Below are 26520 nucleotides of genomic sequence, written 5' to 3' on the forward strand. Positions count from 1 at the left end.
CTGAAAGATTACTATTTTGAATTAAGTTTAGAATACTCAAAACTTTTTTTTTGTTATGCTTATATATTCTTTTCTTTTTTAGTATACAAATGTAAAAAAGTAATTATAGATGTTTTTACTTTAGCAGAAAATAAATTATTTAAATAGTAAGCTAAGATAAGTGTTTCATGCAAACTAAAGTTAAATTTTTTTTTGTTTTTGTTTTTTTTGAGGAAATTAAAGAAAAAAATTCTTCTTTTTATTTTTGCAAATTTTGCTTGCTTTTTATTATTACAGTTTTAGACTTGGACAAGTGTTCAAAAAAAAAGTAAACAAAAAGAATGTTTTAAAATAGAAAGAAATTTGTTGTTGTTAATATCATTTTGTTAAAATCATTATAGTTTTTTATCTTTTTTTTCTTATTAAAAGCATAAGTTTTATAGTATTTATTCATATTTTATAAAAGTTAAGTTCAGTTATTTTAAAAATCACTTCTTTAAAATTCTTAAAAGAAAGTTTACAATAGTTTATTTAACTATTCAAATGTAAAATTATTTTTATCTTTATAGTTAAATTATTAAATTAAATAAAAATTACTTTTTTAACAAAAATACTTATAAAAAAAAATTGTAAAAAATTTCAGCGTATTACATTTTACTTTCTCTAAAGAAGTTATAACCTATAATTCAAGTATTCACACGTTTGTTATTAGTGTTGTTTATCTACTTTTAAAAATTAATTTAAAGTTGTATATATATTTTTTTGTTCTTATCTTACTAAAAAAGATTCATAGTAAATTATTAAACACAGAATTCAGTTAATCTTCGTTTAGTTTTATTTTCTTTCGTTTTTACTTTCGTTTAATTGATTGTTCATTACAAAAGATTTAAATATTTAAATGATAAAAAAAACTATGTGTAAGAAACTCGTAAAAAACTTTATAAGCATGTGGTGTACGACTCGATAACCGAAAGCTTCCTTTGTACACCAGGTTCTAAGACCAAACTTTTTGAGCGCTTTCTTTATGGTTTAATAAACAATATATATATATATATATATATACTAAGTTGCAGATAAAATTAATAGTAAACCTATATGATTTGTAAATGTGATTAGAAAAGCAAAAAGCAAGTTTTTATCGATATATATCGATTTATATTGAAAAAGATTTATTTAAGCACTGACGAGATCTTTGACCGAAACTTAGTTTGTAAACTAAATTATTGAAAGAATAAATTAATTATTTCTTCTCCATTAGTTGAGATCTCTCTATTTGTTTTCTTAAAACTAAAACATATAACATTTTATATATGATAATTTTAATTTCTTAGAAAATTCACTAAAAGTTTTTTGCAAATTGATTTCGTTTTTAAGTTCAAATACCTTTGTATTGAAAGTTAAGAAAGATGGTTCTTCTGTAGGTTGTTGTTTTTAATTAATGTAAAATTTACTTAAAGTATCATAAAAAATATTAATAAAAGTATATTTAGATTTTTAAAAATACAGCGACAGCGAATTATCTTTATTTCTTCAAACAACTTGGTTAATCTAAACAGTAAAATCAAGATGGAAAGTACAACTGGAATTTGCAACTAAACTTCAACAGTTTTTATTACTATTTTGTATTTTTAATATCATTTATTTTGGTTTTTCTATTGTATCGAAAGCTGAGAAACCCTAATTATAATAATTTAAGTTCTTTGATAGAACTAGAATAATGTCTTTTTAATAAAAACATATTTTACAACTTTAAGTCTGTTTTGATTTAAAACTTACTTTAAATTTTATTGTGTGGTATTTAAATTGGGTAGCTGTCAAATTTTCACGAGCGTACAAAGTTGCACGAGGGGACAAAATTGCACGAGTGCACAAAATTACACGAAGATACTTTTGCACAAAGACACTTTTGCACGAGGGGATAAAAGTGCTCGAAGATAAAATTGCACGAAGGTACTTTTGCACAAGCAGAAAATTTTGCACGAGTTATTTTTTTTCCTTTTATACTTTGATTATTGTTTTTTTCTTTTCTTTTTTAATTTAGATTATTTTTTTACTCTCACTGTTACCCCTAACCCTTACCCTCGGTCGGTGGCTTTTTTTAATTTTTTGATTTTTGTTAGTTTTTATTTTTGTTTTTACTATCAATGTTACCCCTAACTCTTACCCTCAGTCAGTAATTTTTATTTTCTTTTTATTTATATTAAATTATCTTTTAGTTTTTTTTTTTTTAATTTTAATTCTTTTTTTTTCTGTTTTTTATTACTCTTGTGAAAAAATGTAACTCGTGCTTTTATGTTTTAATTTAGCTTAAACTTAAAAACTGATGTTTTGAATTAAAACAGCGCTTCAGTTGAACAAAAGTTTTTACCTAAATCTTTTTTTTTTGAAGATTTTACGTTTAAATTTTTTTTTGTCAGTTGACTTTCTGTAAATTTAAGTCTTTTTTTTGTGTTCATTTCACAAAAAATACTAATTCCTTTTATACTTCAAAAAATAGTTTTATAATTTTATTTCAGTCATCTTATTTTTATGACCTAAACTATGTTGTGGTAATTTAAATAAACTGTGTTTAAAATTTATATATATAAAATAAAAAATCTCTCTGTAATGACTACTACAACAACTATTTCCATCAAAGGTTTAGTTTTTAAGTTGTAAAGAAACTAATTTATAATTAAAAAAAGATAACGATTGTTGATAAAGCAAATTTTATTGAGTAAAGCTTTTTTTTTGTATAAACAGGCAAAGTATAAACCATCATATAAATACACCTCATTACTGACATAAACAATAGATAAAATGTTTTTATATTAACAATACGTCATACTATAATCAGTATTTTACACTAAAAATTACGAAAACATTTTTAAAAGGTAAAACTAAAATGTGTTTTATAAAAGTTGTCAATCTGAATATATATATATTAATAAGCAACAAACATGTCAAATGTTCGAAATTTATCATCAAGTAACTTCAAAGTCATTTTAATCAAAACGAAAATTAATAGTTTATAAACTATTTAAAAGCTGAGCAAAATTAATTATTTCCGAAAAATGTTTACTTACACACACTTTGTTTTACTTCAGTTTATTTAAATTGTAAGGTTATGCATTTTTAGCCCAAACAATTTTAGTAGTTTTTACACTTTTTACTAAAAAAGTCAGTTTAAGTCTTCTAAAGAACTATATAAATTTTACGAACACTAAATGCTTTTGCATCGACTTCAAACGTACAAAAGTTAACCACTGCTTTTGATAAAGATAAATTGTGGTATTAGCTGTTAATCTAAATAATAAGTTAAGTGTGTAATAGTTAAAGAATTTTCAAAAAAAAACGCTTAACTTTTAAATAGTTTCTTGAAAATTTACTGTTCCTTTTATGAAGAAAATTCGAACAGATCTTTTGAAATTTAACCGTTATGCAACATTTGTGCTACATTACTAGCAATACTATCTACCTCTTCTAAAATTCGCTGTTCAGTACTTTTTTGACCTCCCCAATCTGAAAAAAAAGATTAAAAAGTTAATTACATTTACATGTTAAGTTTTCATTTTACAAAACATTATAGTGTTTATAAGTTACTCGATTTTTTAGTAAACAAAACGTTTTGTTAGGTTATATCTTGTATAAACTACTAAACTTAAATAAACAATATAAATTAAAATGCACTCTTTGTTATATTAAATAGCTTTTGAAGATAGATTTAGTTGCTCAAACAAGGTGAGCATTTATAAAGTGGTTAAATGTATATTTGTTTATGAGTTACCCTGCTGATAAAAAGAAGACTAATACTTTCGAAGCAGATAAATTGACACATCAATTTTTAAAGATATTCTTTCACTAGTTTCGAAGTTGTTAATGAAAGCGTTTTTAAATAAAGTAATGGTAGTCTTATAGTGTTGATCGACAAACAAAAACTAAATAGTGATAAAAATTAACAGAATAATTAAAAACTTACAAACTTTATAGCAATAAGAATTTAAAGAGTATTATTGTTAAGTTTACTAAACATATATCAGTGTATAAGTATGATTGCCTTTAATTTTGCACGCATGTATTAAGAAGAGTTAAATATTAAAAAAGCAATAAACTAAATTGAAGTTACATTTAGTTGTATTGGTTGAGCAATTTATTTGCATAGTTTTTTTTTAACTTATAACTACTACTAATTTTTGTTAACTTGTTATTTAAATTCGATGAACTATAAAAACAAGTATATGGCCACAAAAATTGTGCAATTTAGTTTTAATTATCTCAAGTTTCATCAAATAGATTGTGTTGCGATCAGAAGACTTTTATGCCTTATTCTTGCTAATATTTTTGTCGGTTATCATGAAAGTAGTTTTCTCTTAATAGATAACAGTCGCCAATTGCGTATTTTAGGTATGTTGATGATCTTTTTGCTATTTTCTTTTCTAAAAGTAACGTCTAAAACTTCTTTATTTGGTTATAAATACATAGTTTTAACCTTTGAAGAAGAAATTTTCGGAAAAATTAACTTCTTAAACATAAAAACTATTAGAAATAGAAACAAAACGTTTATTACTTCCATGTTTTACTATGTTCTACTAAGTTTTACTGCCCAATAGATTTCCAGGAATTCATTTTGTACCGACAAAAAAAAATTGAAGACCATGCAATGCATAACTAATAAAGCCATTACAGTTTGAACGGCAAATTTAGAATTGGACAATATTTAGAAAAAAAATTCTCATTAGGATACTCCAAAAACAGTCATCATGAAGAGAATCAAAACGACTCAGTTCAAAATGAATCGCTCACCCTCCTTGGCCCACATCCTTGCCCAGTCTACCTCCGCCTTCCTTATATGGATGAAAACTCAATTAGGTTGGCTAAGCAAACCTCATTAGCTATAAAATAAAATTTTAAGTGCGTTTCGCTACGTGTTGTGTACAACACCAACCGCACGCTTAACTAAGTTAAGAAAAATGCCACTTCTACTCACAAGTTAGGTATTGTAGTATACATTTAGCATTAGCGGAAATAACTACGTAGGTCGGATATCCAACGTTTCCATTACAGGCGAGAGCAGCATGCTACTAAAAAGTAAAAACGCTTTGGGTTTAATGGCGAAGTAAAGCCTAAAGGTGAAAATTCGTCCATCGATAAACATCAACAATCCTACTTGTGCTGAAAACTACATAGATAGTAGATTCAAAATTGTAATTAGAGCTAGAAACACGTACCATCTGTCAGTTCTAGAATCAAATTTCATTAGAACTTGCGAGTCGAAAATTTGTAAATACCAGAAATCTGTAATTCAAATATATAAATAGGGATTTTTTAGTGTTTTCATTGGTGCCGCTTTTCGTAAAGCTTTTCTTTTTAATTCTATTTCACTTAAAACTTTAATTGTATTAAATGTTTTCATTCTATTAATTATATCTTAAAAAAACTTTAAGTCCGTAAAGTACAACTTAATCGTTTTATAAACCTTTACACAGACTTTTACATTTGACTTTTAATGACACAATTATTTCAGCTGAATATTTTAAAATCTTTATACTATACTCTTGTCAGTTTTTAGCAACTTTATTCTGATGACGTGCTAAACGAAACTTATAAACAAACTTTCTGAACTTTGAAAATAAGTGATTTATATATAATGTTTCTAGCAAAAATCAGTACCAAAAAGCAGTGCCTTTTCCAATTTATATGCAAACCTTTTATTTGTTCACAAAATGTTTTGTTAGATTATATCTGTTATAAACTACTAAAGATCCTTACAAAAACATTGTAATTTGTAAGTAATATAAAAAATATCAACCGTTTTTGTAGTTTTCCTCATCTTGATTTTCTTGGTTATCTTCAATTCCTTCACTCGCATCAGCTAATGATAATGCCCATGGATCTTGATCATTTGTAATATCACTTAGTGATGAAGACTCCATCGCACTTAGCAGTCCAACGTCTTTAAAAGTTTTATTCATTAAGCTAATATATAAATTTATACTAGATATTTTAGATGAAATAGTTTGACTATGTATGTAATTTTATTCTTTACATAATTAAATTTTTTCAGATCCAAATAATAAATGTTTTAAATTATTTGATAAAAATTAATTCTTTATTGATAAAAATTAATTGTTTTTAACAAAAACCAACCATTCTCGAAGTTTTCTTCATCTTGAACAGGTTTACCATTTGCAAATGCAAAATAAGCGATCAAATTTAAAATCAAGCACAAACAAAGCTTCATACTAAATGATAAACTTATTCAGTAACAAGTTTCAAGTGTTGTGTGCTAGCGAAGAAATTTACTGGCAATGTATACTGCTCTCTAAACCTACGCACATAAAGGATAATAAAAACCCACACACATTAGTTTTAATTTTAGTAACACCACCTTCGTTTGTTTCCTGAAATTTCTGCACGTACACATATACAAAAAAGTTCAAAGTACACGTTTAAAAAACAAGTAGCTTAATGTTAAATAACTGCTTTTTTATTTTTAAGAGTTAATTGTTTTTACTTACATTTAAGTACAGATTACAACCAAGAATAAATAGATATATCTGCTAAGCATAAAGAAGAATAACCTATTAATTTTTTTTTTTGGTTTAATAAAATTAAGTTTTGTAATTGAAACTAAATGGTACAAACTGTTATATTACAAGAAATAAGTTAGCCATTAAATGTTTCAACAAGCTAATAAACATATACAAAAATTTTAAGTCTAATTAGCACTAAACTAAAGTTAAATCTACTTCTTTTACATACATAGCATTCGAAGTTTTGTTAAGCTTTTAGCTAGTCTACTATTTTCAAAAACTTTATACTTATCAGTTTTTTTTCTTTTTACTGTTATACTTATATTTAAATTTCCTACTAATATTAATTAAAAAAAATTTAAAAAAGAAAACGATAAAAACTATTTATAGATTTTCGAAAAAGCATTTGTACATAAAAAACAGTGAGTAAAAGCATATGTCGTATACTTGAAAATTTAAGGAGTATAAATTTAAAGTATGATACACCCTATTTAACTTTTTGATGATTTTTCAACTATTTCTAGCTGAAACAACATTCAACATTAGAAAAAAATTATACTTACAGTAATAACTTTGCAGTCGTTAATTTAGTTTTGAAACTTAATTACTTTCTTTACTTTCATGGAATGTTGTAATTTAAGCATACTTTATTCTTTGAATTACGTAATAGTTTATTAAAATATAATGTATCAAAAACTTTTAAGTTACCAAAAAACAGACATACTTTATCCTAAATATGTTCTAAAGCTGTTTATCGTGTTAACAGATAACTTTAACACGTTTTTAAATGTTAAGGGCCTATTAGAGAGATCCAACAAAACTGTTTACAAAAATTAACATTGGTTATATTATTTAAAGCTTGGAGTTTATACTTTAAATTGCTTTTCATAAAACAAAAAATTAATTCAATTAATTTTTGAGATATAAAAAGTGTTGTATAAAAAAATGCGATATTAGCATATAGAACTAAAAAGTTTTTTTACCGATTTTCTCTGAATTTTTAAAAATTTACTAAAAATAAGTTTCTCCTTCATTTTTAAGCTATCGACCTCAAATTTTTAGCATTTTTTTTTGCATTATGAGGAAAAATCTAATTTTAGCAATCTTAAAAACATTAAGAAAAAAAAATTACGACAAAAAAATTTTTTTTTTTATTATAAACTAAAAGAAAAAGTACATTTTTATGTTTACAGTTGGATTGTTTATTATTAAGTTCAGATTAAGCTGTAAAAGGTTGAGAAAGACAGCTTTAAAATTGTAGGAGAAAATAGTTTTTGGTGAAATAGTTTTTTTTTTTGCGTTTTTTACATAGCTGTTCCAAAACGATGCTTTTGAAATCTCCGAATTTGTGTCCTCATACCTCAAATATTTATTTTTATTATAAGAAACGGTAAAAATTGTATGTTAGTTAAGTTGGAGTTCTTTAAAATAGAATCAACATGTAAAAAAGTGCCTTAACGCCTCTATGTTTATACCATTGAACTTTTACAAAATTCTTCAGTTTCTACAATGTTTTGAATTTTCAAGTTTTTTAAAGTTAACATGTAAAATAACACTAAAAATTAAATACTTACATTACGAATTCGTTTCGGTTAAAAATTTGAATTGTGTGTTTAATTTTATTGATTAAACAAAACGCTTTTAGTTGTGTACCGTTTACTTTCTAACTGGCGTCCACAATTTTTGGAAGATACCAGCAGCGACAGTTGTGGCATTTGCCCCGCGTAAAAAACTTAAAAGAAGCCATCCAAAAGGTTTTAGTTTCGTTTTTGAAGCAACCTTCTCATGAAACATCAGTTTAGTTCAAGATCGTTTCGCCTACAATACCTGCATATTTTCTGCACAGCTCAGCGCGTTTTTGAAGATGATTAAATTGTATGTGCGCTCAAATCTAGATAGCGCTTTTCAAGTTTCCTTACAACACTAATCTGATGTTTAAACATTTCGACTGTTCTAGTGTCATTGACCATACACAAATTTTTATTTAAGTTGTTGATTTTTTTAAACTTGAAAGCGTTTATAATTTATCTATTGAAATCAGTTCAAGATGTATTACAAGCTTATTTAAAAAAAAGTAAAACTTTTTCAATTTTTGTTAAAAGTAAAATCATTTCTTTCCATAAACTGTGCAAAGTATGAACAAAATAAAAATATGAAACTCAAGTAATACTTATCATATTTTAAAGTTAAAAGTATTTAAAATCTACCAAACTAAATGCATAGACTTGTTTTAAACAAATTACAGTTATAATAAAGCTGTATATGAAGCTTCTGAATATTATAAATTTTGCAAACTGGGTTTTAAACACTTAAATACAATAAAAAAAACTAAGTTTTGGTACATTTGCATATTTGTTTACATCTAATTAAGTGATTTAAATAAAAATAAAAAAGTTGTGCATTGAAAAAACGATTTGAGTTTATAAAACCGAAAATGTGGTAGTTAGCGTAAGGCAGCATATTTGAGTGGTAGGCTCGCAGAGATGTGAAACCAGCGGCCTGAGATTTAACCTACTGTTATTCAACTTATTATTTTTAGATAGTTTTATATCTTTTAATTTTTATTCATTAAAACGTCTTATACAGTAAACATTTCGAACAGGAGGAAAGTTAATAATTATAGCTGAAAAAACTTATCAAAAAACTTTTACCAATAACCAAAATAATATAATTCCAAAGCACTTTGATCAGTTAAAAGGGATGGTAGCTTTTAAGATGATATGTGAAAGTTTTATAAAGTTTTTATGCTCATTGCTTATATATAATAATTCTATTGTATTGGCAATTATAGTAATTTATTTGTCTAGTATTAAAAAACTAAGCAAATATTTCATTCTCTTGAAAATAAAACAAATGTCTAGCAGCTTTGTATTTTTACGTCACTATAAACTGACTTATTTTATGAACTCTTCTTAAAAATGTATTTAGTATCAAAAAAATTTTTGAGCAGTTAGTATACTTCTGTATTAAAAATAAGATAAAACATAACTTTGGACAATGAAATGAATAGTTAAGACTTGTTAGTTAGTTTACAGTTAAGCATAAGCAAATTTTGTTTTATTCTAAGTTGTCTTGGATGTTTAAACATATATTCAACTTATATTTTAAACTTTTTTAGGTTTTCTAATATCTATTTTAACTAGTACAAGTAAACTCCCAATTCATGAAAACTATATTTACAAAGTAAAAATTTTCATTTTCAAAATACCAAAGTACAATTTAAAAAAAATTTCTATCCCATAGTCTTTAAAATAAAAGGTTTGTTTGTTTTGAAATAAGTAGTTTTCTAGTTTTTTGTGCTAAATTTATTTTTTAGGTTTGCATTTAACTATTAACTTTATAAAGTTGTTAAAATTAAACAAATATGTATTTATATAAAACTGTATAACTTTACATTGACAGCTATGGTAGTCGTTATCTTTAAAATATATGTTTAGAATTTTTTAGATAATATTATCACAAACTTTTGTCACTAATTTGCCAATAAAGCTTTTTTATGAATATTTTTTTTTAATTAAAATGTATAGAATGTTTCGTAAATAAATTTATGTGCTAATCAAAACAAACATTTAGACATGAAATGAATATTAGATGTTAACATTTACAGCGAAACTTGAATAATAAAAGAAAGTTTTTTTTGATTAATGCTTGTGAAAATAAAATATGATTAGTATTTTAGAAAATTGTTTAACAGGTAGAAAAGATACGCCTAGCATAATATTGCCGCATGTAAACAAAGAAAATTACATCTTTTAACGACAGAGTTATTTATAGATAAAGACAAGTTTCCAGTTACTAATTCATATGTATTTTAACTTTATACATAGTGTGTTTCGATTTGATATAGACTACAGAATAACTAGTTAGTGTAAACTTTTTTTATTTTTTACTTTGATGTGAACATAAAATGTATAACAAGCAACCAAACTGTTATGCTTTAACTTAAAAAGGTTTAACAATATCAACGAATTTTGTATAGAATATAATCTACTTCTGTTTTTTTCTATAAGTTCATCAAGTTTTTATGTTTAAATTACTTTTGTAACAACTGCAGTTAGAAGATAAATAACTTCTGAGGCATAAAAATTAAAATAGCTTGTATAAGATTTGCTGATCATATATCTAGTTTTTTAATTTCACTTTAGACTATGTGTTATCTGATAACTTATCTTTAAACTGTTGCTTTTGAAAAAAAAAAACATTATACAAACTTTTTATGTTTGTATTTATGCAAATGTCTATAAAAAGTATAAAATGACAACACAACGATATTTCAGCGTTTTTGACTACAAGAATCAAGTTTATTACAAAAATTTTAATGAAGAGTTAAAAATGTTTAACCTGACATCTAAAATATTCAAAATGATACATTTTTTTTCAATTTGAGGTGAAAACTTCTTTATTTTTTCAGTACTAAGAAAAAAGTTAACTTTAATCTTATCTAAAAGCTTTTTAAAACTTTACGTTATATAATATTTTGTACCATAGTCAAACGATCTCACGTAATTTTAATTGAACTTACTTAATTATAATAAAAAACTGTTTCCTTTTTGCAGTTAATTTCTATGACAATTGTAAAATTAAAAAACAAGTATAACAAACTAATAGCAGTTTAAAATATTTACTACTAGTGATTGATTACAAGAACAAAGCAGTTTATTTCATTTGAAGACTATCATTTTGCTAGGTCTGAAACTGGAAAAAATAACAAAAGTTTTGTTACTTATTAATATATAAAAGAACATTTAATCAAAGATGTAAGTTTGTTAATCAATAGTATTAGTGTGTTTGAATTTATTTTAATGGAGTCTTTTTTATCTAATTATTGTTACTATGCATAATTTTAAAATTTTAAGTACTAGTTAAATTACCATCGTTTTAGAATTGTAAAGTTTGTATTTAATATGCATAGTTAGTGCTAGTAAATGCTAGTGCATGTAATAAAGAACTTTTATTACTTTGTTTTTTTTTACTCTAAATATCGTATTATTGTAACAAAAAGAACATTGCTACCTATACTAATAACAAGTACTGGTCATGAAAGATGTAAATTATAAATTAAGCATAGTTTTTAAACAAACTGATAATCCTGTAAGTTATTATTTTCTAACTCTAAAAATAAAGTTCTACTGTATTTTATTCTACTAACAGTTTTATTTCCAAGGATTTTTAACTACTAAATCTTTAAATTTCATTTTTTAATACTTTTATAAATAATAGTTTTTTTACATCTTTACTTTATCAACAAATTATTATATGCTCTATTTTTGGATCCTTAAAACGACATTTTGCAGGGTAATGACAGTAGATAAACTTGAGCTGTTTTGAAAGACATGAAAACAAATTTCACCGGAATTAATAATCTTGTATACGAAGTTTTAAACGGAGAGGCTAGTTAAAATTATGCGTAAATATTGAAAACTATTTAAAGTATTTTGGCACAGAGTAGTAAGTTTCAAATAAAATTTAAAATTAATGAAACTAGTTCTTAATTAGCTTACATTTAATTTAAAATTACAATAATGTATGTTCTAGGAAAAGTTTTTAGTACTTATCTATAATGTTGTTAACTCTTTTCTATCTAACAGCCTAATATACTGTTTGAATTATATTATAACTTTTAGTAATTTTTTTATATAAACTTATTAACTGCACAAACACTTTTCTGTTAAAAGTAAGCATATCATACAAAATTATAAAAAAGTTTTTACTAAGACAATATTTTAAATATTTCTTATACTAATATTTTACGCAAATTTTTATAACTCTAGATATTAATACTTTAGCCATTGTATTTTTTTCAAATTATATTTGATATAAGTGTTATTATTCCATAACAACCTTTAAATAAAAGTAAAGTAGTTTTTGCTAAAAATATTAAGTTTTACCATGATTTTTTTCTTAAACTGTTAAACATATTTTGTTACAGTTTCCAAATAGTAGTAAGTAATAATATAGAAGTTTTTAATATTATAAAGAGTTTAGATCCAAACAAAGCCAGTGGTGAGGATAGTATATATATAAAGATGCTTAAGAAAGTAAACAATCTTATATCCCCAATACAAAGCAAATTAATAAACCAAGCATTTTATGAAGGTGTTTATCCAAGTAGCCTAAAACTTTCAAAAGTGTTACCAATTTTTAAATCAAGATTAAAAACATTACCAGGAAATTATAGACCCATTTCACTTCTATCTAATTTAAATAAAATAATTGAAAAAATAATCTATGTTCGCCTGTACAGTTTTTTTTTCTAAAAATAAAGTTCTAAATAATTCTCAGTTTGGCTTTCGACAGAATCATTCCACCTTGTTTAGCTTTGTCTGAATTTGTTGAAGGGGCTCTGTCCAATTTTGATAAAGGAAACGCAGTTTGTGCAGTCTTTTTGGATTTAAGTAAAGCATTTGATAGTGTAGATAAAGATATCTTACTTAGGAAATTAGAATGTTATGGTGTGAGAGGAAATATGCAGCTACTAATCAGTTCATATCTAGATGGAAGAAAACAACTCGTTAGCTTGGAGGATATGAGTCAACCTGTGAAAGTTGTGAAATTAGGGTACCACAAGACTCAGTATTAGGACCGTTGTTATTCCATATACACATAAATGACTTACAAAATAGTACTAGTCTTATAATCCTCAACTGTGCAGATGATACAATATTACACGAAACATTTACAAAAGACACATACCTAAATGACAGTAAAACTTTTAACACAGAACTAAAAAAAGTATCAGATTGGCTTATGGGAAACAATCTTAAACTTAAACATAATAAAACTAGAAGCATGACTCTACACCAATCAAAAACTATTTTTTGAAAAAATATAGAACTTAAGGTTGAAATAGGTAAAAGAGTTATAATGTGATCTATTGTAATTTTATAGTTGTACCATTGTGATCTACTGCGATTTGAAAGTTGTATCATTGCAGTCTACTGTGATGTACTTGTTGTATTGTTGCGACCAACTGTAATTTGATAGTTGTATCTTTGCGATATACTGTGATATGATTGTGGTACTGTTTAGGTCACAATTTGAAACTTTTAAAACTTACACTATATTTTACGGAATTTATAGCGGAAATAAAAACAGTCTTACGCTTATTTAATGACAATTTTAAAACAATTATTAAATGAAAATTCATAAGTTTAGGCGGCCATAAGTTGCAAAAGCATAAGCCACAAGGCCATAGTTTAAAAATTACAGTAAATTTTCTGGAGTTGATAATGAAGAGCAAAAATAAAGTTCTTAGGCGTATATAATGGTTGTTTTCTGTGAAGTCTTGTCGGAGGTGACTATAGTTAGCTTTTTTATATTCTAAAAAAGGGGTCTAATATAAAATAATATTGTGTATCCCTGTTTTAGACTAAACTCGTACCAACTCTTCGATAACTCACAAAACTTCTTAAAAACGTTTCTATTCTTTTCTACAATCGTTATAACTCTTCTATTCTTGTCTAACTGTTATATGATATGAACTCTTCTGTTGTTGTCGATACTAGACATGGTAACAAGCGTCGCAAATTAAATATATAACTATCAAAAAATCCCCCACACTAGGATTTTTTAATCTCAAATGTAAATAAATTTACAAAAATAGTTATAATATTTAATTTTTAATCTTAAGATAGGTTTTCTCATTCTGATGATATCAAAATTAATATGAACTAAAATCCTTTTAGTTTCATCCTTATACATTTGATATATTTTATTGCCACAAATTAATATTATATATTTATTTCTTTAGAACAATGCAGCCTATAATTTACAATTTTCATTTGTTGACAAAGCATGCACAAAACAAAACTTATATTTGTATACTGTAAATAAGACATTAAAGTATTTCTCTAAAAATAATGTTTCTAACTTTTATTGATTAATAAAGATATTAAAATATTAAAGTCTAATGTATTTCACTTTATAAAAATTTATACAAAAATTAATAAAATTTAATAGATAATAGTGTTGGATATATTTAATTACAAATTTTTATTTGAACTACAATTTAATAATTATAATTTTTTCAATTTTTTTTTAAACTTTAAGCTAAAAATAATTTAAGAAAAACTTTGTTTTTATTATTGAAAAAAAAATTAAGGTTATATGTAAAAAAACTACTATAAACTGTTTTAATTTTAAAATCAAGGTCTTAAAATTGTTTAAGTATAATGTAAATTAAAACTTATGTAACTAAACATTATAGTAGGTTTATAACAACAAAAGTAATAAAGATAAACTTATAAAATTTATCCAATGTAAAATATGAGAAAGTTAAACTAGCTTTATTTTGTTACTTTAGCTTTCTAGTTACTATAGCGATAAAACAGCTGTAATTAGTGGTTTTCAAATTTTACTATGCCTGGTCGATACATCTTTCGGAACCTTTATTTTTTTCAATATTTCAAACTTAATTTTATATTATTGTCCACAATATTATCAACAAAAGAAATATAAATGACAGAAAACAATAATAATAATAATAAAAATAAAAATAATAATAACAATATTAATAATATTTTTAATAACAATAATAAAAATAATAATAAGTTCATTTTCTTTTCAGACCATATTTTTGTTTACTTAAAAGAAAAAAAATTAAGTTAAATCTATCAAAAATTAGTTCAATTCAATAAATAAGTTACACCTCTTAGGTAATAATTTTTTTAAAGTTAGTAAAAATGTCTAAAATTTTTATTTATAGTGTAGGGAGTTACCCTAATATATATTCACTTAATATGAGTTATTAAATTTATACAAGCTATCTTTAGTTTAACTGTTTGGATAAAAAATAAAAATGTCATTAACAACTGTTTTTAAAATTGCCAGACAGACTTTTTCTAACAAAAAAAGAATATTTTTTATACAACCAAAAATGAATCAATTTTCTATAAGGATGTCAACAAATGGATCTTACAAGCATTTTGATGAACTATTGAAAGAAAAGCTAAAAACATCTAAAGCTAATGAAAGTGTTTTAATACCAGATGATAAGATACAAAAGTTTTGCAAAGATTACTATTCTTCATTTAAACTTGATGAAAAAACTGATTTTTTTCTTCATGTTGCCAAAAATGCTTACAGTCAAAATCAAGAAAAGCTGACTCAACTATGTCAAAAGCTACTTAACACTCAAAAAGAGGTAAAGATCTTTGTTTATAAAACTTTAAGTGTACTTTATATCTTAAAATGGTCAGTATAAAATATGTGTAATCAAAATAAAAATAACATAGTTGTAGGGGTCTGTTAAAATTATGATCTATTTTTGGAAGTTGTTTAGCAACAATCAGGCATAACAATAATATGAAACAAATTTAGTAAAAAATTCTCTTGAAAACTTTATTGATTTTCCATAAATAAAAGTTCTATTAATCAGTTCTGATTATTTTACAGTATTAAAACTTTTTGTATCTTAAATTATTAGCAATTATTATTATTTTTTACCATTCACTAATACTACTTTAAAAACTTAAGATTATTTTTCTAACAAAAGAACTATGTCTGATTTGTGCTATTTATATGTGGTTCAAATGCTTTGTTTGTCTCATAAAATAGCGACATGTGATAAGAAATAATAAATTGTATAAAATAAATTCATGTATCTATTTTTTGTTAAATTAGTTGACCTTTTGCTGAATTAAAAAAAATTTTATGTTTAAATTTATCAATTGATTATACTTCAATTAGATACATGATATGTCTTAGATATTTTTTTTCACTATTTTATGCTTATTCATGTAAGTTAGGTGTTTATAAAAGTTTAAAAAGGTCAGTATTTATTATAATTTTTTTAATATTTTTAAAACTAATAGCAATGTATATACTTTAATTTAGAAATATTTTAGTTTATACTTAAGGGCATAGGGGAATCCAGTATTTTTTTACAAAATACAATATTGTAAAATATGTTGTAACAAATACAACAAAATACAACTTATATAAAAGTTTTATAGAATAACCAGTTTTTAAATAATTTAAAAAAATGTTTTTTTTGAGCCAATGAAATTTTTGTAAAAGTTTTCAATAACAACTGTAGTCACAAACTTTTCAGGGCCTATTTTTTCTGAAATTTAGAAAATCACCAAATTTTATGTTTTCCTTCATTTTTTGAGCTAGAGGTCTTAAACTTCAGAAAATATTCCTTTTATAGTTTAAATAACTTTCAGTGTTGTGATTCAAAAAATATTTAAAAATATGATTTTTAGATATTCAAAAAAAAAAAAGTTTTTCTTTAAGTTTTTGTTTTACAAAGTAAAAATGTTCTATCTAAATTTTGATAAATCAATCTAAGTTTAAGTAATGGATTTTCCGTAAAAGTTTGAAGAAGATTTGTTAAAAAATGAAGGATAAAATAGATTTTCAATGAAATAGTCTTTTTTTTGTGAGCCTTTCATTAGGAATCTATTGAGCAAATCATATTTAATCACTTATACCTTATAAGTTACTTTGATTTGTTTTAAGTGGTTAAAAATGTCTAATAGCCAGATAAAACTCTACAAAAAAAGATAAACTTGTACAAATCAAGGTGAACCACCTGCGCTCTTAATTAGGTCATTTATTATCAATTACAAATGTTATTAAAAAAAATTTTTTACTTAATTTAAAAAAAGAATGTTCAACTATTTCTATCAATTATTTTTATATATTTACTCTTTCAAAAATTTATTTTACAAACTAAGTTTTGGTCAAAGACCTTGTCAGTGCTTAAGTAAATCTAAAAAAGATATGTGACAGTCATGGAAAATAGCATTTAAACAATTAAATTAGAATAAAACCAAATTTTCATTTAAGAAACTAAACAAATCAAATTTTAATATTAAGACTGAGTTTTAGGTGAAGTTTAAATTTTAGCTAAGTTTTAAAATCAATATAACAACAATAATAACAATAATAATAATAATAAAAGCTGTATGTAGCTTTCTTTTTTCTTCTAGTTAATTTACAGAGTAAACATTGCTTAAGCAAAAGTGTAATTAATAAAGTGAGCTTAAAATTGAATTGAATTTAATGTAGCTTATTTTAATTGTGACATAATTATTGAAAATTTAAACAATTTTGTGCTTTTAATCGCTATTAAAATTTAAAATTCCGCTCAAATGCTTTATATGAGAACTTATAGTTGAAACAAATTTTTACCTAAAAACAAAACAAGTTAAATTATAATACTAAGTTTGAATTTTTGGCAAAGTTTAAATTTTAGTTAAGTTTAGAAATCAAAGAACAACACAATTATTTTTATCTTAAATTATTGAACTTAATTATTTTAATTTATATTTTTCTTGTGTGTCCTGTTTAAGTGGCTCAGGTTTTAATGCCTGAGTCCAACATTGCACAATAAACAATATAATTACTACAAAGTAATTAGCATCATAATTATTATCATTACATAAAACAGGATAACAAAGAAGCAATTATTGAAAAAATAAAAGAATCTTCTAAACCAACTTATTATGACTTTTTTGTCATGCTTGGAAGGTTGAATAACGGAGTGAAGTTTTTAATTGACTTCAGAAGTGATGTAAACACTTCTATACAAAACTGCAAAAACTTGGATGAAAAAAAGAAATTAATGTAAGTTATAGTAAAAATGTTTCATAATTACTTTGTGAAGTTTACTTTTTATATAACTCTTTTGCAAAAAAAAGTTTATTCAAGAAGAGCATTTTAATGAGTTTGAGTTTTATTTTATAAGCTTATGGATTATTAATTGTGTTTTTAGCTTTTATTATCTGTTGTCAAGAACTATTTTGCTTTACTTGTTTAAACAGGAAGTAGTGTTTTTGATCAAAAAATAAATTTAATTCTACTGGCTCTGATGAAAAAAAAAACACATTTAAAAAACCACTTTTGATTATTTAAACTTCATTTCTTGTTAAAAAGCTGCTAAGTTAGAGTATTTGCTTGTTACTTATAAAAACAAAAATTTGTTTTAAGTTATCAGTAATTTCTTTAGTTGTAATTATATATATATATTTTAGTAACTATGCAAAAGTTTTTGAAACTAATTTATAAAATTTTATACTGCTTTGTTAAAGTCACTGACGCTTTTTTATTTCCAGCAAATAAAAAAAAAAGTTTTCTTGTACATTAATTTTTAGTATCAAGTTAAGAGCAAAAATTGTATTATACTACAAACCTAATTTTAGTAAGTTTTTTTTTGATTAGTAAATATGTTCTTTATGTGCTTTTAGTTAATTTTTCACATATTTCAGCTTTTTTGGTTTTGATTTTTATAACATTTATAGAGTTTAAATTTATTGTATGTGATGTTATGGTATAAGTATGCATGTTGTTATCACAATGTTTTTCCAATAGAAAAACCCAGAGTATACATTTAGGGCTAGTTAGGTTAAAAAAAAAACAATATAGCAGACTTACATAGCTAAATCAAGAAACTATTCTTGCATTAAAGCCACATGGGTCCATCTTATGTTTTAAAAGTTGAATATTATTTGTAATAATTTATCTATGCTATCTAACTGTTTTAAGGAGTAGTAAGAAGTTTGAGTTAGTGAGTACAAAAAGTTTCTAATGGAAAATGCAAACTAAAAAGATGACAAAAAAACTGACCCACTTTAAATCTGTAATCTTTTTAAAGCTTTTATTACTTTAAGGTTTTGAAATAAGTCAAAACTTTTTTACAAATTAATTTTCATTTCTAGAAATATTTTTAAAAAATTAAACAGTAAACAGTATTTTGATAAAATTTAAAGTTACTAGCTCAAAAAATAAAAAAGTAGAATAGATATAGTGATTTTTTTTATTTATAGAAAACTGATAATGAAAAACTTGCATTCTGTATGTTTGAACTGAAACTTTTTATAAAACTGACTATCTCAAAACTATTTCATAAATAAATATACAACTCAAATTAAAAAAAAAAAAAAATTTTGTGCTATCTAATCAATTGCTTACAAATCAATAAAATATCATGTACTTTTAAAAATTGTTAAGTCATAAGGTAATCAGTTCAAGTTAATTAAAAACAAAAGTAAATAACAAACATAAGTTAAAAAATATACTAAGAATTTATTTACAATTAATAAAAATACATTAAAAATACAGTGCAGGTAAAAATTAAAACTACTTTGCAGTTATTAAATTACAAAAAAAAGAGAAACAGTCTAATCAAAACTTTTATATTTTTCCAAAGGTTAGGTTTTTTAATATAATACAAGTAGGTTCCAATTTTATCAAATTAAAGTTATTAACCATTTTAATTATTTTTTATTTATTTAACCTATAAGTTTTTGCACATTCATGGTTTTTTCTTAGATGATCTGAATTGGAAGATTGATTTATCACATTCAAGACTCTAGTAATTTAATTTCTTTTTCATCTGTTTTACAATAGTTTTCTTTTATCCATGGCAGTGGTCGTCTAAGTGTGTACAAAATTCATTTTAGTGTGCACAAAAGTTCTGGTGTGCACAAAATCCGCTTTGGTGTGCATGAAAAATAATCCTAAAGTTTGAAACTTACACTAGATCAGGATTTCCCAAATTTTTTTTCAAAAGGCCACCTAAACGAAAATAAAAAAAGCTTTTGCCCCCTCCAACAAGATTACTTAAAAAACTACCATTAAAAACACCTAAGACTTTTTTTTTGCTATGCATCATCAAATCTAGAATATCTAGTTAAGTTTCAAAACCACCATTAAAAACACCTAAGATCTTTTTTTGCTCTTCATCATCAACTTCAGAGTATCTAGTGTAAGTTTCAAATTATGACCTTGTGGCCCCTTTTTTGCTCATGCCCCCAACCCCCTTTGCTCCTCATGGCCCCCAAGGGGGCCACTTAGCCCAATTTGGCAACCCTGCACTACATGTTCTGGATAAAGAGCAAAAAATAATGTTCTTAAGTGTTTTTAAGGCTAATTTTGAGACTTACACTACTAGACATTATGAAAAAGTTGTACATTGGACAGACTTTTTTATTTTGCCATTTGGAGGCACATATTTTGTTTAGCTCGATGACCAGTGATCTATGGTATATGTTTAATATGTTAATTTATACCAAGTTTCCTCAATTTCATTCATATATAACTTAATTCATACAAGCATTTAAAACTGGTAAACTACCATAGTATTTTAGTTTGGATATATGTTATTAACCTCCAAATCGTAGTAGTTGCCTAGAAGTGAATGTTACATTAAGTTTTCTCAGAAGTAAGAGTTTCTGAATGACTAACTTGATTCTCTCAATTTTCAAATAGTAATTAAATTATTTTGTTGATATGTAAACAACTGGTGATATATCACGAAATATATTTTGTTTAACTAAAACTTGAGCTCTATTTTATCTATGAAATAGTTTGTTTAACGGTCAAACAGTATTATAAATATCTCAAAATTTATATTAAATCAGTTTATTTTATATAGATAGACTTATAGTTCATACTTAAATCTTTCATACTCAGTAAAGCCAATTAACCTTTCTTTCACACTCTTAATATTTTTATTTTCACTTCAAAAATTACTTTGTTTTTTTTTCTATATAAAATAAAATTACAATTACTTTCATTTTTATAGTTTTAAAGTTAAAAAAAAACTTTTTATTAAAGATGCTATATAGATTGTACAAGGCTTTGTCAGACTTAAATAGTTAATCCATAAAACATGTTTGTTTTCGACAATTTGTTGCAATAAAAATATTTAAATTTCACTGTTAAGATAAAAGTCTGTTGGCTTCAATACTTAGATAAGTTGGAGCTTTTATGAATAAAGTTTGAAAATTTTTAATGCTTCTCAAAAATGTTTGAAAAATTTCAAGCTGCAATGATCTTAGTATATCTGCATTATTAATTTTTTTTTAAACTTTTTGCTTTTGCGTGCTTTTTATCTTTTTTTATGTTGTAGATTGGTCACAGTATATATTGTAAAACTTAAAAAGGTTCCAATTGTTTAAAACTGTAATAAAAGCATTGATTGAAGTTGTAAACAGGTCAGTGATTTTTTACAGACCCTGTACTTAAATTCATATTTTAAAAATACTGATAAAATTCAGATAGTTTTAAACAAACTGAGGTTATGCATTTAATTAATGTTTTTTCCAGTATTGATTTTAAGCTAAATTTTAAATTGCTGTCAGTCTAAGTGTTCTTAAAGTTTGTTTTTAACAATTATGAAATTTCATTATAGTTTTCTTCACTAAATTTTCTTAAAAAGCAATTGTTTTTTTCTATGCTTAAAACTATTGTGAGGTTTCAAAACGTTTTCATAATGTTTAAACTTTAAAAAATTATCATTATAACTAAACTAAATAATGTATTTTTTTAATTCCAGACTTTTTTCATCACATTTAAAGGAAATTTTGTCGATGTGGTGCAGTGTTGGTCTTTTGGAGCTGGTAAAAATTGACTGGAATACGCCTGCTAGTATTTTAGAACAGGTTAATCATTTTCAAACATTTATATTTTGCTCAATATTTTAACATAGTTTTGTTTTATGACTGCAATCTGCAGTATTTTTTGTACCAGTTTAATTTGCGCTTTTAAAATGTTATTTTGCTTAACATTTAAATTTTAAAGCCTAAAATTTGAGATGCCACAATTCTTTGCTCTTATAATAAACGGTATATTACTTTACAATTGCTTTACGTTTTTAATTTTAATTTGCATGTTTTTTTCCTAACAAAGCAATTTTATATTTTTGTAAAAGTTAAGTGGTTGTATAGAAAATATGTTTTTAAATTTATCATTTTTTAAATTTTTTGATTTTTTTTGAATCGTTCTGATACTTTTTTAGTTATTTTATAGCTAAAGTAAAAAGTAAATAACTTAACCAATAAAAAGATAAACTAATTTTTTTTTGTAAAGCAGTATTAAACTTAAAATTTATGAAAAGAGTCTTTCCTTTCACAACTAAATTATGCATTCTCCTTTGATCACAACTTTAATTATGTCTCAAAAAGGCTTCGTTTTTATTTCAATGTTGAAATTTGTTTTTCTTTTTACAATAAAGTCTAACAACCGGAGTCTTAAGGTGAAACGCTTAACATAAGTATGAAAAAATAAAAGTTAGAATAACTTTTGTGGGTCAGAACACTTTCTCATTTAAAAGATTAGAGCTTAAAAAAAACTGTTTTATGTCTTCAATTATAAAAATAACTTAATTAACTTCAATTACATCCTTATTTTTTGCAGTTTAAAAAGTAAAGTTTTAAACGAAATTATAAAGAAAAAAAATCTAACACAACTCGTTCAAATCCAATCACCATGTTACATTCTCATCATGTCAAAGGTTGGAACCAACGAAGCGGTGCACCACGTGAGGAGCTGGATCGACCTGAAACACCGGGTGGCGCTCGATCGCAGGTGCTTCACCCTCGTGCACCCCGCCGCGCCCAACCTGCCCCTGGTGGTGCTGCACGTCGCGCTGACCAGCAACATTTCCGACAGCGTGGACGACCTGATCCGGAGGAGGGACGTGGGTCAAGGCAGGAGGGAGGGGCTGACCGCCGCAGTGTTCTACTCCATCACTTCCACCCAGGACGGGCTCAGGGTGAGGTTGTTTATATAAGCTTCATGTATTTAATTTTATTATTTATCGATTATTTTCTACATAAGGTTGCTTGGCTTCTAGTTAATTTGTTTTTATATCGTTTAATAGTTTGAAATATTATGTAGGTGATTTAATAGTATGTTATCCTTTAAATGTTAGTTTTGAAAGCATTATGTTACTAATTTTTTTTTAAATATAGGATTACATTTTAAAATAATTTAAAAATTGAAACTCTATAGACTCTTATATTTTAAACAGGGCATAGACTTCGGCATTCACATGATCCGAAAAGCCGTCGGCAGCCTGAAGAAAGAAATTTCCAGCCTCAGCCAATTTTCCAGCCTGTCCCCGATACCAGGCTTCACAAAGTGGCTCGACCACCAGTGCCAGCAGCAAATTGAAAATCCAGCATCAAACTCCCTTCTGCCCTCGGAAATCGAAAGCGTCAGAAAGGCGGTCGGGCTGAATACCGCCGAGGAAAGTGTCCTTTTTATCAGTAAAATGTCCACCAACCGGGACTGGACGCGCGGCAAGCTCCTCGCGGACAGCTTGAAAGGACCCGTCACCGATCTGTGCGTCCGCTACCTCCGAAAAGCGAAACGGCCGTCGGGGCACGCGCTGGACCCGGTGGCCAACTTTCACCTGAGGAACGGGGCAGTGATGTGGCGGGTGAACTGGATGGCCGACACGAGCCTGAACGGGATGAGGCAGTCCCTGGGTCTGATGGTCAACTACAGGTACTACTTGGACGAACTGGAAGGTTTCAGCCGGTCCTACCTGCTCGATTGCAAGATTAACACGGGTGCCAGTGACTCTAAGCTTTAAATTTTAATAATAAATTGACAATTATTCTTGCAATTAAATTTTGATAATTGGTTGTGTTTTTAGGCGTAGTTTGTTTAATTGGTTGTTTGTAGCTAATGTAATCAAAGTTTTAAAATTTTTATTATTTTGTTTTTAAAAGCATATGTACTTTTTTTAAATTAATTTTAATAATTTTGTTTTCATGAAATCATATACTATTTTGTTTGTTGCTCTATAGTAGTTTCTTATTCTTTTTGTTATGAAAAAAGTTATAGAAAGTATATTAGAAGCTTCATTTTGTAATTATTGCAATATTTTTAGTTTGTTTCTTCTACCTATCTATGCAACTTTTTAATTTCTAGCTTTTTAGTTTAGATGTGTAATGACCTATTATTACTTTTGACGTACTATAATTGTTAGCAAAACAGTTTAAAGATCGATATACTGTCTAATTAATAAAGTTTAATTGTGAAGCTATTTCAAAAAAAAAAGAATTAAAATAGTCTAAGCACAATTTTTATATTGATACAGGGTTGCCAAAAAACAGGAATCCTGTAAAAACCTCGAATTTGACAATTTAGGCTAAAAAACCTGAAACTAAAGAAAGAAAAAATCTAAAATTTTGAACAAAAATCATTTAAAAACCTAAAGTTTTAAATAATTTTTACATATAAATTTACGAAATTTGGATTTGACTCATAAAGTACGTCATGTAGATATTTTTTTTTGATTTTAATTTTCTTTATAAAAAAAAACATTTAAAGTAGCTATGCAGTGTCTTATTAATGTTGTTATAATAATAAGACCTTTTTTCTACCTTAACCTTAATTTATAATAAAAATAGACTTAAAATCTTGTATTTTCGAAAACCTCGAAGAAATTTCTCAAAACTTTTGACATCCTTGATTGATAACTTATTGTAAACATTTGAATCTAACTTAAACATGGTTAGATATATGTGTTGAACTTTTTAAAAATATTTTGCTTTTGAATTACACCAAGCAAAAGAATAAAAGTTGTAAACTAAGTAACTCCATACAGAAAACTAGATTATACATTCCTTACTTTTAGTAAGTTGTTTTTTTTTACTTAGCATTTTGTATGTTAAGTAGTAGTTTGACTATGAGCAACTTTACTTTACCTAAAATTAATAGTACTTTGATTATCAATAAATTTTGCGTGAAATCAATATAATTTAAAAAAGCCCAGCTAATTGGGATTGATTGATCATGACTATTTATCATTTTTTAAGTACAGGGTGACCCAAAATAATGGAGTTGTAGAATATCATAGAGATTAATATCTTGTGAAAGTTTGAATAAAAGTTGTGGAGTATCTTTGATATATCTTTTTTTTAAAAGTCCTTCCATTTTCGACCTCTACGAAATTGATATTGTGTATCTGACAACTTTATACAACCTTTTTCAGTTGTGATTTGTTTAATTCAGTACTAAGTATAGCTATAAAAAAGTCTTGATTTTTGAAAGTTTGTTTTACTTGTTTAAATTTTGTATTTGATACTATTTTCTAAAGCTTTGTGACTTGTTTAAATTTTGTATTTGATACTATTTTCTAAAGCTTAACAAAACATATTTTTAGGTGTAAAAAGTAAGTTTTTTTGAACTTATTAGAATTTTAGATAAAAACAAAAATAACAAAAAAATACTACTGCAGTATAAATATAACTTCTTTCATAACTTTAAACTAATATTATTCAAATTTTTACATTTTAATGTTTACTTTTTATTTTCAAAAAGCCCTTATTATCTAGAGCTTTTTTAAAAAAACTTTAGTTTTACAAGTCCAAAGTTTAAGAGCTATCAAAGATCTTTTTTGTAAATAGTAAAGTATATAGCTCAAGAGAGAAAAAAAGTTAGAAGCTTTCTAATGTTGACATTTATTTGTGTAATAATTAAATGTTGTATGATCAAAACAAACTCTAGACAATATAAAAGGCCAAATATTTTTTTAATATTGAATATTTAAAGTAGATACGTGTTTCGGTCAGTGACATAATTGTAAGCTTGGAAACTACTTGTGCCAAACAAATAAAAATTAAAACTTTCGTACCAAATATTTAAAAGACTCTCAGTCTGGTTTTTTTACTAATTAAAGTTTAATAAATGATCATTGCAGTTTTACCCTTAAAGGTTTATTTTCACATTTATAATAATATTTTTCGAAGTCCGATCTGCAAAAATGTTTTTCTAGTAGATCTAGCCCGCCGACTAAAATATGCCCACTGCTACTACAGCAGTATGGGCAAAACTAACATACTAAAAACTGTTGTCATTCGTTAAATTGAAAATTGTTATGTATAACAGTGGAAGAAGCAGAGTTGTCAGTCAATTTATACAATATATGTTTCATAAGTATACTATTTTAATGTAGTTGTTAGAAATTTAATAAACTTTTTTTGTGTTTTTACTTTTTCTTACTTCTTAATAGTATTTTAAAGTTCTTAGACCGAAAAAAAGTGCTTAACTTTGTTTTTATATCATTGGTGTGTATTTTTTTTCTGTCTTAAGTAACACATATAAGTCAAAAATTAATGAAAAAATCAAAAATTATCATCAAAAATGTAATTAAAGAATTGCGGATATTTGCTTTGACATATTCAATTTTCTCATTTCTGTATATTTAAATATATAAAAGTTACAAAGTTCGCTACACATAGTTTTGTTTTCTACGAAAAACATGCTGCAGTTAAAACCTTAGAAATTA

General features: G+C 25.2%; 1 protein-coding gene across 1 annotated transcript; it reads left to right on the plus strand.

The window, feature by feature from the left end:
- The first annotated feature begins 15293 nt into the window (after window positions 1-15293).
- On the plus strand, window positions 15294-23903 carry LOC145842358 (malonyl-CoA decarboxylase, mitochondrial-like). The gene is made up of 5 exons (XM_082949785.1): window positions 15294-15633; window positions 17887-18062; window positions 21775-21880; window positions 22732-22992; window positions 23251-23903. The coding sequence occupies exons 1-5, from the start codon at window positions 15367-15369 to the stop codon at window positions 23815-23817; spliced, it is 1377 nt and encodes a 458-aa protein (XP_082805911.1). The 5' UTR covers window positions 15294-15366; the 3' UTR covers window positions 23818-23903.
- Window positions 23904-26520: the final 2617 nt, after the last annotated feature.

This window comes from Thalia democratica, chromosome 8 (genome assembly GCF_965202585.1).
Source record: "Thalia democratica chromosome 8, ktThaDemo2.hap1.1, whole genome shotgun sequence".
Lineage (NCBI taxonomy): Eukaryota > Metazoa > Chordata > Thaliacea > Salpida > Salpidae > Thalia > Thalia democratica.